Genomic DNA, 16,098 nt, shown 5'->3' on the forward strand with positions numbered 1-16,098 from the left:
CCACCTTTTGGCCTCCAACACCTCTATGAAAAACTCAAACTCAGAAAGCAGTAACGTCGTTGCTTTATTGAGATCTTGAGGCCTGATGAAGGCTAAAAAAAAAACTGCGAAAGCAGCGACATTGAGGAACATGAACCAAAGAGGCTTAATGACAACGCCACGACTCATTAAGAGAAGCAAGATCTTCCCCATCAATGACCATATTTAAAGTCCCTGTAACGTGAAAATAAAAATGTCTTCTAACTTTGACATACCACAGAAAGGAATAATGGTAACAACCCTGCCAAATTGGCAAGTATATAAAATGAGGCTTCAAAATTGAGAAAAATCAAGCAGTTCGATCTGCTCTCGGATGCTGTGGGCGTGTTCGCTTAATACACTGAATCCACGTCCTGCTCAACTAATACAGTGGTTCTTAACCTCATACGCGCATTCACCGAACCCTTCGTAATTGGAAAAACAAAATATTAATTCATTCATTTTCCGTACCGCTTATCCTCACTAGGGTTGTGGGCGTGCTGGAGCTTATCCCAGCTGTGTTATCTTCGGGAGAGAGGCAGGGTACACCCTGAACTGGTCGCATGCCAATCGCAGGGCACATATAAAGAATCACTTTCATACAGTCAGAGGGTACACTATGATTTGGTGACACCAAAAGGTTGAGAGCGTTGTTGTTCTGAAGTGTAAAGGCCTTTTCACACTGCACTTGTTGTTCACCAAGGGGCAGTGCGCGTAAGGATGACAGTACTCCAGTGAAAGGTTGCCAATATTTGGAAGTGGTTGCTTAGTGGTTTACTAGGAAGTAGCACGGATGCTTTTCTCGCTGGTTGGTCTATTGCAAGGTGTACAAATTTCAGCTCCGACCTTCCCGTGTGGAGTTTGCATGTTCTTTCTCGAGTTTACTGCGGGAACTTCCTTCTATGTTCCAAAAATATACATGATAGGTTCTGACTCTAAATTGTTCATAGAGATGAATGTGAATGGTTGTTTGTCTACGTGTCAATCAGTCCAGGGTGTACTCTGCCTCTCACCAAAAGTCAGCTGGTATAGGCTCCAGCTCACTCAAGACCCTGATGAGGAAAATCAGACTAATTATGACTATACTTTCGAAGAATTAATCGCCTTTTTGGGGATCGCAACATGCCTGAAAACTCACCAATGTTTTTGCAAGCACATTTCCTGGTGAAAATGTATGTGTTTAGGAGCACTGAACACAAGCCCTCCCCGAAAAACCACTTACTAGTGCACCCTAGAAAGTTAGAAAAAAATAGCCCCCAACACAAGTTTCACCGATCAACACTTCATTTGGTGCCCATTTCCATCATAACATGATGCACAAAAATGTCTCAAGGACCCAAGTTAGCCATTTTGATTTGAAGCACCCATTTCGGGCAAATTCCAGGGCTTGTCCTTGGCCCAAATCGGAAGCACAGGTGTGTGTCCAAACTACCATTTAATGCATGTCATGCATTTTTAGCCACCTCCAGCAAATACTAAAACTATCATTCAACAGGATCCGCAACACGAGTTAAAAAAAAAAGGGGGTGCGGGTAGGCAGTGGAAAAGTGTGGGTGTCGAAAAAGTCGGGGGGCTTTGCGACTCCCACTTTCCCCATGGGTGCGGGTCCCTGACAATTACTACAATTACCAGTAGGCCTACTACTAATAAACTGCTTTTATATAGAGCTTTTCTAGATATGCTAATTTGCAAATAAACTATATATTTAAAAAAAATGAAATAGAATTTCTCTTCACAATGGTGAACAACTTAAGAAAAAAAAATCCCTCTAGTTCATCTTCGAAATACAAAAATATAATGCATTTGAGTTTCATATGCACTTCACCGCAATGTCTACGCAGTATCAGATATGGAATGCTTAATGCATTGAACATTTTATAAAGTGTGACTAAAGTGTTGCTGTGTTACTTCCGTACAGAAATTACATCACCGTGCCCTCTAATCATCTGAAGAAAATATGTTTATGCACAACAAGAAATATGTTGCTCAAACACTGAGTCACCCTGCTGTCGCTTATGAGTGGGCAGGGCCTTCAGAGGGAAAATGAGAATTGAGATCTGTGAATGACGAAGCTAGAGGAGTGGTTTTCTTTGTCCCAGCAAAGATGCTTAAAAAGTAATCTATCACTTTGCCCGAGGTAAAGAGGTGAAGAGAAGCCAATGAGAGAAGGGAGGGTGGGAGAAGGCACAAGTATGGCATGGGTCGCGGCTGTAATATACTTGTACGTCACCTTGTTTTTAGGGAAAGGGGCCTCCGAAAATGATATTAAAGCACCAGGAGCTACAGGCAGAGGACATGTCATCATGGGAGGGATGTTCTCCATTCATCAAAGTGTGGAAAACACTGACCATTCCTTTGCTCCCCAGCCTCAAACTTGTTCTAGGTAAGTTACATTTTAATGTAAAATAGCAATGTTTTTTTTTTTTTTTTTTTTTACACTTAATGTCTTACTGTCATTTGATAATTGTATGTTTACTTCTCATTCATCCTTTTTAGTTCTTGTGATAAATTTGTTTCCAAAGTGGGTATGAAATGTCTTATATAATGGATTTACGTGTAGTGGATTAAAAAAAAAAAAAAAAAAAAAAAAAAGTCAAACCAACCATGTTCAAATACCAGGTTTTTGTGCTATATGAAAAAAAAAAATGAGACCAAGATAAAGTGTTTCAAACCTTTTCCACCATTAATGTAGCCTGTAACCTGTACAACTATCCATCCATGCATTTTCCGTAGTGCTTTTCCTCATGAGTGTCGCGGGCGTGCTGGAGCATATCCCTGAACTGCTCGCCAGCCAATCACAGGGCACACATGGGCAAACAACCATTCACATTCACACCTACGGGCAATCTAGAGTCTTCAATTAACGTACCATGGATGTTTTTGGGATGTGGGTGGAAACCGGAGTACCCGGGGAAAACCCGCTCAGGCACAGGGTGAACATGCAAACTCCACACAGGCGAGGCTGGATTTGAACCCGGGCCCTCAGAACTGTGAGGCAGATGTGCTTCTGTACAAGTTTTTACAAAAAATAATAGTGTTCACTTAGCTGCTACTAATATTTTAACTTGCTCGTGAACTCACTGAGGTAAACAAAATATTAGACACGCCTCTCTATGATACAGTACAGTTGAACACCTCCGCTAACTAAAACTAAAATTATGAATATATTATTAATTGAATACTGAGTTGAATACGGAATATTGAGTGTGTCAATTAAAAGTGAACCCTATTATTTTTCTCAAGGCAGAATATTTGATGCAGCTCTTCCATTGCATCCCAGTTATTTTTAAAATCACATTAGTTTATGAGTAGATAAGCACAATAATGGATGGCATTATAATATTTATGTGGTTATAATTTGGTGATTGTTAGTGTGTAAATATACAGTATACTGTATATCGATGACATAAATTCATTTATAACAACGGCAATGTTTTCTAAGTCAACTTGTATTTGATATGGTATGCGGGTACAAGCGGGCCCACAGGATAAATTTTAAAGTGAAAAAAATATATAAGATATTGCAGTAATGAGACTAGGGGTAATTTTAAGAATTTTATGCCAATGTAGAAAATGGAATGCTAATAACTCCTAGGTCTTCATAAATTGATTTAACTTTAAAGTGAAATACTATATTTTTCAGTTTCAAATAGCTGTGAGTTAAAGTTTTGTGCCTCAAAATAGAATCGCTGTGATCAGTTCTTATGCACACATGTAGAGGACAAACTGAAGCAACATTTTTTTTACATGAAATCTGTGGTTGTTTTTTGTTAAAATGGTTGTTAAACATGTCATTTAAGCTAAAGATTTGGAAAAACATATTTATTATTATATTAAATATGGTATCGTTTTAGTGGTCCAGCCCTTTTGACATCAAATTAGGCTGTATGTGGTCCCTGAATTACAATAAGTTTGACACCCCTGGTTTAAACGCTGTGCATTTGATTTATATTTGATTAAGTGATTCGTTCACATACCACTAGCGGTACTCATACCACACTTTGAGAATCACTGCATTTGGCTCAACATGTGCTAGAATATATTGTGTTGTATTAATAAATGTTGTTATTTACACAGGTTATCAGTTGGAGCCTTGGCACTATCTCTGAGTATGATCAACGCAATTGAGGTTATGAATAGATCTCCCTTACTGACGGATCTTAACATCACTCTGGGCTACCGGATTCAAGACTCATGCACTGATGTCAGCACAGGTCTGAGAGCCACAGCTGACTTCATAGAGCAGGCAAAGTGTGTAACGAGACACAACTCCTCCAAGTGCGATCAGCCAGTTGTCACCATCTTGGGAGCTTCTTTTTCTGAACTGTCTATTGTTGTTGCCCGGCAACTAGCCCTCGACATGATTCCCCAAGTAAGTTTTGTCTTCCTTAATTTTTGAAGTACACGTAAAACATTTGGGTTTTATTAACGCTTAATCTTTTATTTGTAGGTATTAATATCTGCACCTAAAACACAATTTAGAAACATAATTTGTAACAATACACAAATTAGCTGAACAAAACAACAGAGAAACTTAAAATAGCTTCAAACTGAACAAGACTTACTTCAATGAATAAGAATAATAAGAATTCTTCTTTTATGATGCTTTTCCAAGCTTTCACTGCAGCCCCATTCATTTGTTTTATTTATGTAATCCTTCAATCTCCTCTTTAGAAGGTAAAATGCATACTCTCTAGGGTTAAAGTGCGGAGAATGACTTGGCCAGTCTAAAATCTTCCACTTCTTGCCTGTGCTGTCCTTTGTTGTTTTGGCATTGTGTTTTGGGTCCTTATCTTGCTGTATGATGAAGGATCTCATAATAATTCTGGAAGCTGGACAGGTCCTTTAATGCTATTTATCCAGATCTTCACCAAAACGTAATGGGTTCTATATTGGTCTATGGACCACTTCTCTACACTACAAAAATGCAAAATCTTACCTTGTCAATTCATTTTATTTCGAGTGAAAACATCTTACTTTACTTATTTTAAAATAATTTTGACTTTTTTCCCCCTAAATTTTCAGCAAGACAAAAATAATCTTAAATCAATTCATAATAGTTTCATTGGCAGATTATTTTTTGTACTTGTTTTGAGAAAGTTTTTTTTTCCAGTGTACAACGTGTATATTGTGTAATCATTCTAGCTATATCATTCCTACTCATTTATAATGGCAAAATGAAGAAAATTGTATTTTTGTATCGTGATATTTTAAAACGAATGCTACTGCTTCTGAACACTCCTCAGTATGATAACGTGCAGTTTTAAACCACTGCATACAACAATATTACAACTTTGCATTGATATTTTCTGTGTGTGACCTTTATGCATCGGTAGTTATACATTGTCCAATGAAAAAGGAGTTAAATTGAGGCTCTGAGTGCAGTAGTATGCCTACGCTAAATCTTTTTTGTTCAATCTGTTTATTTCCTGATAACAACAAACAATGCCCTTTGTGTCTTTAGATCAGTTATTCATCAACAGCTGTGATTCTGAGTGACAAGCACCGCTTCCCCAGCTTCTTGAGGACAGTTCCTAATGATGAGCACCAGACAGCTGCTATGGTCAGACTAATCAATCTCCATGGCTGGAACTGGGTGGGAATGGTAATCTCGGATGGTGATTATGGCCGCTCAGCACTTGAGCACTTTGCAATGCAAGCATCTGAAAATGGAATCTGTATAGCATTCAGAGCCATCCTTCCATACACTGGTACAGATGAGGATTTAGACCTTGCCGTCAGGCAGGCTGCCCAAACCATCTTTCAAAATCCCAAGGCACAGGTGATCGTGTCCTTTACAAAGTCAACTCACATGGCAGACCTTTACCAGGAACTGAGGAATGAGATGATGAGAAGAGGACAAAGCGTAGAGTCAATGAGAAGAGTGTGGTTGGCCAGTGACAGTTGGTCCACCTCAGCCTCTGTGCAAGAAGACTTAACCCTCGAGGACATAGGACAGGTTGTGGGTTTCAACTTCAGAACTGGAAACATGGCATCTTTCAACGAGTACCTGGACAGACTGGAGGCAACTGGATATAACCACACACAGAATAACACCTTCCTGGAAGAATTGTTCATGCTGGTGAATGAAAGTAACGTTTCTGGAAACACTGACCTGCTGCCATCTGAAGTTGTGCAGGCCATCAAAGGAAAAATTAACCCGGCCACAATCCATAGCGTCGAATTGGCTGTGGCTGCCACTGCTCAAGCTATAGCCTCCGTCTGCATGAACAGAGATTGCAAAACCCCGGGCAACCTGCAGCCCTGGGAGGTAAAGTCAATTAATCAATATTGCCTACATACTCGGGTTAATCGGTCAGCCAATTCCATCGGACAATATTATCCCTTTTCAAATGGATGAAATTATGTTTTTTTTATTTTGAATTTTTACCCAATTAACAAATTATAACATAAGACAAAGATAATGACATTCAAACAAAAACAACTATACCAACTTTTTGGTAAGTTTTGGCGTTTATATACATCTTTTTTTAATTATTCGGCTAAATTACCGATTATCAGAATTTTATTCTGCCAAATATCGGACTCGTACGGTGGCCTGGAAGTGCAAAACAATATAACAAATTGTGAAACACTTTTACATTTCAGAAAACAAATTCACAAAAGCCGAAACACTTTTACATTTCAGAAAACACATTAACAAAAGCAGAAACACTTTTACAAAAGACGAAACAAATGACAATTGAGACAACCCAGAAAGTGAACGGCCAACACTATTAGGAATCCAGCGCATTTACCTGGAAGGATACACCCTGCTCCACTAGCCTGCTTTGGTTCAATTATTTTCTGTAATGTAAAACTGTTTCACAATTTGTTATATTGTTTTGCACTTCCGGGCCACCGTAGATTTGGCATTGGCCTCCCAAAATCCATATCTGTTGGACTCGATTTATTACCTTTTTAAAAGTGAAGAACGAACACGTAACATTTCAAGATATGAGGAAGCAAAGAATAGATTCCATGAAGAGGTGACTTAAAGGAAGGAAATCAGAAATACAAATTGCCAAGTGAAAGAAATAGAACGTAAAGGCTACAAGATTTAAAAGAGATTGAAATACTTAAAAGTGCACTGTATCTGTAGTTGGTATTAGAGAAAGGAAAACTTGTCACATTAACAAATAAGATAAGACAAAGATACTGTGCAGCAATATGGAGTGCTGTTTTGTTGTGTAATTCTCCATTTCCTGGTAATCAAAATCTAGATCTGTGTTTTAAATAAGCAGGCTGTCAAGTTAAAAACACAAAGATTTTGATTCTATTACTGACAACACAGCAGTGTACACGGATCAGATTAACACAAAACAGAGTATTTACGTGTTTCTATGTAATTGTATTTTGTTGGTTAAACACAAACAATACTAAGTTCATGTTATGTTATGTTTTCTTACGAAATGTGCCTGAAAGTAATTTTCTCACATGAATTGAAATAGAAAATAGATGTCTGAACAGTTAAAGATAACACAAAATATATAGTTGAAAAATAAAATAAAATTGTATCATTACAGAACTTAACTTACAAAAAAATAATGCTTGTAACGTTGTGATAAAAAAAGTCTGAAAGTTACAAGAAATTGTTAAATATACAGTATTTTTGAAACAAATGTCATAATCTTACAAGAATAAACAAACTATTTTAAGTGAATAGCAACAGTTTTTCAAAAATCTAAACTGAAAGTTAAATTAAAACTGAGCTTGACAAAATCCTCAACAGTTGTCACCGTATTGCAAGCGTAAGTTTATGCTTCTCTTTACTTTAGCCTCGTATTAATTTTTTTAAGTTTTCCCCTCTCTACAGGTATTGGAGTCTCTTCGGCTCCATGAATTTGAAGGTCAAGGGAAAACTTACACATTTGACAGCCAAGGAGACATCAACCAAGGATATGATGTCACTATATGGAGGTCACTTGAAGGGAAAATTAACGTTCATGACATTGTGGCTGAGTACGATTCTCAAACAAATAGCTTCACCTTAACAAACAGCAACTCCAGCGGTCGTTTTCAAGACTTGCAGGTGGGCCCTCATCCTGCTACCATCATATCACTTTGTATACACAAACACACAGTGTATGCATACTGAATATATTGGTCTATTGGCAAATTATTCGTATTATTTAAGATAAACAAAAATCCCAAAAAAAGTTCGATACAAGTCTGCCTTGGTGAAATTCTAGTCATACCGTATGTTGTCATTATAGCTAAAAAGCATCTAATTGCAGTTACACAGTGCTGGAAATGGTTTCTCCTTGTTTACAGCATGTAATCTCCAAGTGTTCCAATAGCTGCATTCCCGGGGAGTTCAAGAAAACATCCGAGGGTCAACACACTTGTTGTTATGAGTGCATCAACTGTACGGAGAATTACTACTCCAACGACACAGGCAAGTAATAAGCAGATCTGCTGCACACAGGACATCTTTCTGAGTACAAAGAACAATATTGCACTTTCAAATGCCACACCTCAAAATTAAATAAAGCAAGACGCACAAGCACCTTGTTAGTAAACTCGGTTTAATTCCAAGCAAAAGCACAAATGTGATTTATGTTAAACGGATACATTTACCCACTTATTAACAGAAGGTTTTTTTTAAGAGTAAAAGTATTGTGCAGTAATATGGAGTGCTGTTCAGTGGGCTGTAGCACCTCCAGAATTTTTTGGGTGTGGTGACCGAAGGCATTCGTTGATGGGTGGTTAGGTGACTGTTTTCTGCCGGGAACCAATCGACGACGGAGGGGGCGGATGATAGAACTTTTCTGGTGTTAAATATAACTGACGCAAGGATCTATTTGACTGATTGGCGAGTGAGGTGGCCAGTGGGGTAGCCAACAAATTCCTAAGGGTGGCCGTGGAAAGGTGGAGTACACCCTGAACTAGTTGCCAGCCAATTGCAGGGCACATATAAACAAACAACCCTTCGTACTCACATGCACACCTATGGGAAATTTAGAGTCTTCCATCAACCTACCATGCATGTTTTTGGGATGTGGGAGGAAACCAGAGTACCCAGAGAAAATCCACGCAAACTCCACACAGGCGAGGCCGGATTTGAACCCGGGTCCTCAGAACTGTGAGGCGGACGCGCTAAGTCAACCAGCGTGCCGCCTAGTGGGACTCAAATAGATACATATATCAAATTAATTACAGGCTTTGTAATTGTAAATTCACAATTAATAACCTTTTAACTGGAGGCAAATACTTGACACAATAAGCAACACTTTTAAATTCCAAAAGATTTTGGTTGACAAAGACATAAAATTAAATCCCAACATTTGATTTTACCTTAGGCTAATACATTTACTGTAAATTAGATTAGTTAAGGTGCCTATTCACAAGCCTTTAATGCAGAACAAGTTCATTCAAGCTTGAAAAGGAGTTTTTGTAAACTCAAACACTTTATCTGACCAAAGATCACTGTGGTAATATAGGTCATGTTTGTTAAAAAAATGAACGAAGTGAAACCGCATTGCTTGGCCCGCTGAATGGAAAGCATAGCTGTGTGCATATGCAACAAAGCTATTGATCACGAAGCCCCTCAAACCTGCGAAATCACCTTAATGCTACACACTGTGTAGTAAGCACTAGAGCACATGAGTAGTAGCTATATTCTGGTGTGATGATGTCATTTGTGCATTAATATTATCGGTGTTCCAGGTGTTTGGAATTCCCGCTCGACGCTCCAGACCCTAGTCTGGACTACGGGTAATCTCTTTCTGCTAGTCCGGGGCTCAAATCCGGTTTGGGGTTTGTCAGAGTTAGAATGTTGAAGGTGACAATTAGGGCTTTCTGAAAAGCAGTTGCGCATTGCCTGGAGGGAGGAATAGAACAATGTCATTAAGGGCTCTGTTTTCTTAGACAGAGCACCTGCGGCGGGGTGCAAATGCCGGTCGATTCATATTTTCGTGCAAGGCTCGCTGCGCGTGTTGGCCAATTTAGCAGACTGGTCTGTGACCAGCTGGGCATTCTGGCGCTGCGAGTGTTTTGGAGATGCGCCCGGCCGAGTGACAATTTGTTGGCGGAAAGTTGGTCTAAACTTATGACTGCTCAGACCAAGTCTAACAGCCAGTGCAGCTCGTCTAACACGATTTTGGTGAATTTGATTGGGCCCCAAGCAGTCTTTTGCCACACCAGCCAATAGCAGTGACAATACTCCACTCAGACACAGATCACTGCACTCGCACATCGTCCTCTTCCGCACAGATATCTCGGTGTCTTTACACTACATTTAAAGGGAATGAGAGGAGCCGCTTTGATTGGTGGCAAATGAAGTCGGCGCAGATGGACCACTCTTGGATCTGCTGGTCTATGAAATAACCAACACCAGTCTAACGCGGCTCTGGCTGCACTGGATTTGCGCCGTTCACAAAAATAGGGTCCTGAACGTTAAATGTTAGTCTATTTGGAATGAGTCGAAATGAAGGCACCCTAAAAACTCCTGATATAATGTGTGCGCAATTTAGTTGCAAAATATTTTATTTCAATCATTCACTGGCTTATTTTATTTTGAAACTCTTGCTTACATTGTTATCATCGTTTTCATTTGTTCAAGAGGAACTGCCTGCTTCCATTCTGAACCTGTGTCTGTGTATCTCTTCACTCTTCCAGATACGGACGAATGTTTGAGCTGTGATAAAAACACCGAGTGGTCTCCTCGGGGAAGCGCCATTTGCTTTCCCAAAACTCTCATCTTCTTCAAGTGGCAGGACCGCTTTGCCGTGTGCCTCCTGGCATTCTCTGTTCTGGGCATCCTGCTGGTTCTGATGGTGTCAGCACTGTTTATACATAAGCGAGACACCCCTGTGGTGAGAGCCGCCGGAGGACCCCTGAGCCAAGTCATCCTGTACTCTTTGGTTGTCAGTTACATCAGTGCCGTGCTTTTTGTCGGTAAGCCCAGCAGCCTTCAGTGTAAAGCAAGACAAGTGCTCTTTGGCATCAGTTTTACTGTGTGTGTGTCCTGCATCCTGGTCAAATCCCTTAAGATCCTTCTTGCATTCCAGTTGAATATAGACATGCAGGGTGCACTCCAGAAAGTCTACCACTCCTACTTGATTGTCCTTGCATGTGTAGCATTACAGGTTACCATTTGCATCTGCTGGCTTGTCCTCAAAAGCCCTTATAAAGAGATTATTTCGCAGCCCCAAACTCTGCTGGAAGACTGTCATGAAGGATCATATTTGGCATTTGGTGTGATGTTAGCGTATATAGCACTTTTGGCTTTTGTTTGCTTCATCTGTGCCTTCGTGGGGCGTAAATTACCACAGCGGTACAACGATGCTAAATTCATTACCTTCAGCATGTTGCTTTACCTTATCTCCTGGCTAATCTTTGTCCCCATCTACATCACAACATATGGAATGTATCTTCCAGCTGTGGAAATGGTGGTCATTCTCATCTCCAACTACGGCATCTTAGGCTGTCATTTCCTCCCTAAGTGCTATATAATACTTTTTCGAAAAGCCCAAAACACCACCAGTGCTTTCAGGAAAAAACTGTATGAGTATAATGTAAAAATTACAGATTCGTTTTCTGTCTCTGGAAGTTCAGTGTCAGAGAAACAGCTTGGCATTCAGCAGAGTGTCAGACATTCTTCGTCCTCCTCACCCATAGAGGACTATGTGAAACCTGCTGTGGAGAAAAACTACAGTAACAGAGACAGTTTTGAAGTTTCATACAGAGGCAAAAATAAATTCATCAATCGATATAATTCCTACAGAAGAAGCATCAGCTTCTAGGCTGTCCCTGACGAAGGACTATCCATCCATTAGCTATCTCATGAGGGTGTTAGATGATAACATGAAAAAGCAAACATTTGAAAATGGGTCTGAAAGTTTTTGAAAATTATTGTTCATGCTACGGTAAAATGTTCAAAATGGTTGTCAGTAAAAACTAAGCCATGCATGCGTGATAGTCCCAGTGCACACAAAGACAATTGGGCTGTTTTTGTCCTGATTTTGCCTCTTCCTTACCAAAGACATCAAACGACGGACTATTGTATGCCTTATAAGATTACGCTATAAGATTATCTTTAGGTCTGAAGTGTGTTAAGAGTGGATTTGTCCCGATAATAGGGTCCCAAACGGATCGGGGCCGACGAGCTCAAATATTGAACGCGTTTGATATTTCCGAACAAAAATCTTTGTGTTGGGGAATGCCGTCATCTTCCGAGTCATGACGCTATGACATGTTAGTTTAATTGAAGACGAATGTTAGTTTAATTGAAGACAAATTGTCCGTATGTGCAAATGTGAGTGTGAACAGTTGTCTACATGTGCCCTGTGATTGACTGGTGATATAGAAAATGGATGGATGAATAGCCGATGCCCAGTGAGTTTGAAAACACAAGAAGATGAGTCATGAAGGATCAGTCTCGTGTTTCTCACAATGAATTTGGATTAAGAAACTGCAGTCCTGAATGCCTTCAGCAAGGTTGTTGACATTGATTGGCATTTAGGAATGTGGACAAGCTAACTAAGTACTGTACTCTTCATCGGGACACAAATGTCACTGGATCCTGTTCGCACGAAATGCATAATTGTCGCATTAACGCACTGGCACAACTTTAAAAAAAGACAGGTAATGGAAAGTGGCAAATATTTTGACACCCAAATATTTTAGCTTTGTACAACAACAATGGAAACCAGTGGAAAAGTTATTGGCATTCTAACAATATTGTTTCTAGTGATGTCACAAAAGGCAGCTCATCTGTATTGAACTTAGTGTAACCAGTTTGCTTCCACTGCTCTATTTTAACCTCAGGCTTTTTAATTAATTAAAAGTCTTAGGTAATGGAACAGTATACATTTACAGTGTCACTCCCTTTGCATGCAAGCCAAAGAGGCTATGTATTCATTGTGTACCACACCAATACCACCAGCGACTTGACTATTTATAGGAAACATTATGTCGAGGTGGGGCATGGGTCTATATGGAACACACTACATTTTGTTGTGGAACTCGATAAAGGTGCAGATCCATTTATTTTTTAGTTCTTTTTTTTTCTCAATTGCAAGGGCATTATTTACAGTTCCTTAATTTCTTTCTGAATTATTAATTGCACAGTTAAGGCCCATGCAGGCGGTGGGTGTCTATGAATGTGTGCAATTTTGATGCTGATCCAAAATGGGGTCGTTAGTCTATGCTGAGTGACATTTGATAGGTAATTAATTATACATGGGCTCATTCAATGCCTCATTCAATTAGCATTATAAATAGTATTGGTTTAAACAATTCTCCTAACATATCCATGTGTGAGAAGTACAAGAACAGTATTGGGCAAAATACTTGTGACAGATTTTTGTCAAGCAAAGCAAAGCAAACCTCCGTTTAGCCATGAACAGAATTAAATCTAGGTCCACACCTATCATAAAACTTGTTCAAATAAGTAAACTGCATGCTTGAAATCCTTGTCTGGGGTGAAATATAAATTATGAAGTATTAAATTATCTAATATTTGCACTCATTTTTGTATTTCAAGGCATCATCTTAGGTCACGTCTATAAAATAAATAGGAAAGAGATGCATGCCATGTTTGAACGTGAGTTTACTTTCCAGTGCGTGCAAGTGATTTAATCTTTTAACCTATTTGTCCATCATGTTGTCTTGATGGCATGCAGATATAAAGGAAACATGACAGTGAGAAATTCCCACACATACGAGATCAGATTTAAAAATAATGAATTAATTCATAGGATGTCTGGTGTCACAGAGTGAACGTAAACAGCCTCAGGTGTGGCATGTCAACAAGTTTCGTGCAGACACACAAACAAAAAGCCCCAACCACAAAGTTGTCAATCTGGTTGTGTGACAAAGACTCAGCACATGAAGGAAGGGTGAAGAGAAACCTTTTTTTTTTTTTTTTTTTTTAAATGCCTCCAAAAATTCCATCTAATCCCTTTCAGTCCTTGCCCTTTTAGTGGATATGTTAACAGAAAAAATGGGGGAATTGGGACAAAAGAAAATAGTAAATGATTTATTGCAACAACAAAAATCCCCTCAAGGTCACCATTTTAGTTATGCAGGCAGCTAATTGCCCTACAAGCTCAACAGAAATGTGACGTTTTCTCCTACCATTAAGTTTTGAAAATTGCAAGTGAAATGAGAGATCAGAATCGAGAACGGGTTGTCGCGTCATCGCTTTGTTGATTTAATCACATTTAACAAAGAGCAACCTAGTGGGTTTTTCCCATGCTTCTTTTTACTTGTGTTCTGTTGGAGTCAAAATCATTGATTAAATGATGTAAGTATTGGATTTTTGATGTGTAATTCTGAAAACAATGCTTTAGTGCTTAAGATGACATTTGGGTAATGTATTTCGCAGTGAAGGGTGCATTGTTAAAGATATGCCTTGTCTTTTGTCTTTGATGGTATAGTCAGCTTGAGCAGCAGAACCTGCTGCAAACAAAAGTAAGCTATTACTTTGAAGCTTAATGCAAATTGTGCAATATACCTTGTGCTACTGTTACATACTATATATGCTCATATGTGTAATATGCAATGTTATTTTTGTACAGCTTTTTGCATGTTATACAGTGAACCCCCGCATATTTGTGATTCGGCATTCGCAAACTCACCTTTTTGTGGATTTTGGGGAGAACCTATCCTCCGTTATTCATTAAAAAAACTTGAAAAACCTGTTCACTCTTTTTATGCTCAGGCCAAAACAATACAAGTATTACTCTTGCATCTTGTTGTTGTCAATTTTAATTTATCGATGGCATTTTTGTTTGCATTTGAGATGTCCAGTTTTGTGAGCGGTGAAAGTTGATTTTGCTTCCTTCACGACGCAGCGACTAAAAGTCCCTGTCGTCTACTTGCTGTTCCAGTTTGCCTCTATTCTTTAACATTTATTTTTGAATGTAAATAACATAAGGTGAGTGTAATTGCTTACACCGTATTTGTGCTAGTATGCCTATTTGTTTGCCCATGCCAGTTTGTGCTAGCGTGTTACTTAGGCTTGTATGCTAGCTAATACTACTGATGAGCCTCATTTGTATGCGATTTGATTGTGTTGAATAATTTCATTACTGAATACAGTTGTTTATTACAGTGGCTGAGAAGTGCAAAACAATATAATAAATTGTGAGACACATTTCAGACAACAAATTAACAAAGGTTGAAACAAATTTACATTTCAGAAAACAAATTTACAAAAGTTGAAAACATTTACATTTCAGGGGGAAAAAAACAAAAAATAAATAAATAAATCGACAAAACATGAAAAAGTGTTTCAGCTTCTCCGAAATGTTAATTTGTTTCGACTTTTGTTAATTTGTTTTTTGAAATGCTGAAGTGTTTCACAATTTGTTTAAATTGTTTTGCACTTCCCAGCCACCGTAGTTCATGTAACATGGATTCATGATTGTGTACATGCTACATGCATTGTGTTGAAACTTTGATGATTATTCTTTTTCTGTGTTATTACAGACCACAGTAAATTAATTCCAAATAGCATGCCAGTCTTTTTGGAATGGAGCACACCCCATCAGTACCTTGCCACTGTAAAAAAATGGAACTCCTGGAGACATCATACAGTCCCTTTAAAAAATAAATACAAATAACAATACTCTGTTTTAAGTGCTTTACTACCATCTTATGCCATCAATAGGCAATTACAAACCCCTTGTCAATTACTCGCAGATTTTTACTTTTCGCAGCAGGGCGCGGTACCCCTCCCCCACTTATCGTGGAGGTTCGCTGCATATTAGTGGTCTCTTTTTATTGATGACTGGAATAATTCAAAATTCTGAATTATTTTGACCTTGATAATTATTTTCATACCGTATTCTCTGAAATAGAATTTCATATATTCATATTTTGAAGAATATCAGCAGTGCTGCTAGTATTTATTTTACAATATAGTAACTAATTTACTTTACATGACGAGTGTTCCTTCTAGAAAGTTTATGCAAGAAAAATGTGTGTGCATGACAAACAGTTCTAACTGGTAATGAATATTGCAGATAAAATGCAAAGAATACAGTAGTGGCAAAGCATGAACAGCATTATAACTATTCCGTGGAGGTGTTATGTCTGTGATTTGGGAATGTCAATAAATTATGTCAATTA

At 38.6% G+C, this 16,098-nt stretch overlaps 1 protein-coding gene across 1 annotated transcript; it reads left to right on the forward strand.

Moving 5' to 3' along the window:
- The first annotated feature begins 2,129 nt into the window (after positions 1–2,129).
- gprc6a (G protein-coupled receptor, class C, group 6, member A) lies at positions 2,130–16,098 on the forward strand. Its single transcript, XM_061775387.1, has 6 exons — positions 2,130–2,401; positions 4,096–4,390; positions 5,483–6,289; positions 7,835–8,050; positions 8,293–8,416; positions 10,639–16,098. Exons 1-6 carry the CDS (start codon positions 2,178–2,180, stop codon positions 11,763–11,765), a joined length of 2,793 nt encoding a protein of 930 aa, XP_061631371.1. The 5' UTR covers positions 2,130–2,177; the 3' UTR covers positions 11,766–16,098.

Source organism: Phyllopteryx taeniolatus, chromosome 6, assembly GCF_024500385.1.
Source record: "Phyllopteryx taeniolatus isolate TA_2022b chromosome 6, UOR_Ptae_1.2, whole genome shotgun sequence".
Lineage (NCBI taxonomy): Eukaryota > Metazoa > Chordata > Actinopteri > Syngnathiformes > Syngnathidae > Phyllopteryx > Phyllopteryx taeniolatus.

Excerpts from the sequence above, each read along its gene's own strand:
- gprc6a (XM_061775387.1), top strand. The coding sequence starts at position 2,178 with ATGAGAGAAGGGAGGGTGGGAGAAGGCACAAGTATGGCATGGGTCGCG. Across the intron at positions 4,391-5,482 it reads CCCTCGACATGATTCCCCAA|ATCAGTTATTCATCAACAGC; the intron begins GTAAGTTTTGTC and ends TTGTGTCTTTAG. Across the intron at positions 8,417-10,638 it reads TTACTACTCCAACGACACAG|ATACGGACGAATGTTTGAGC; the intron begins GCAAGTAATAAG and ends TCACTCTTCCAG.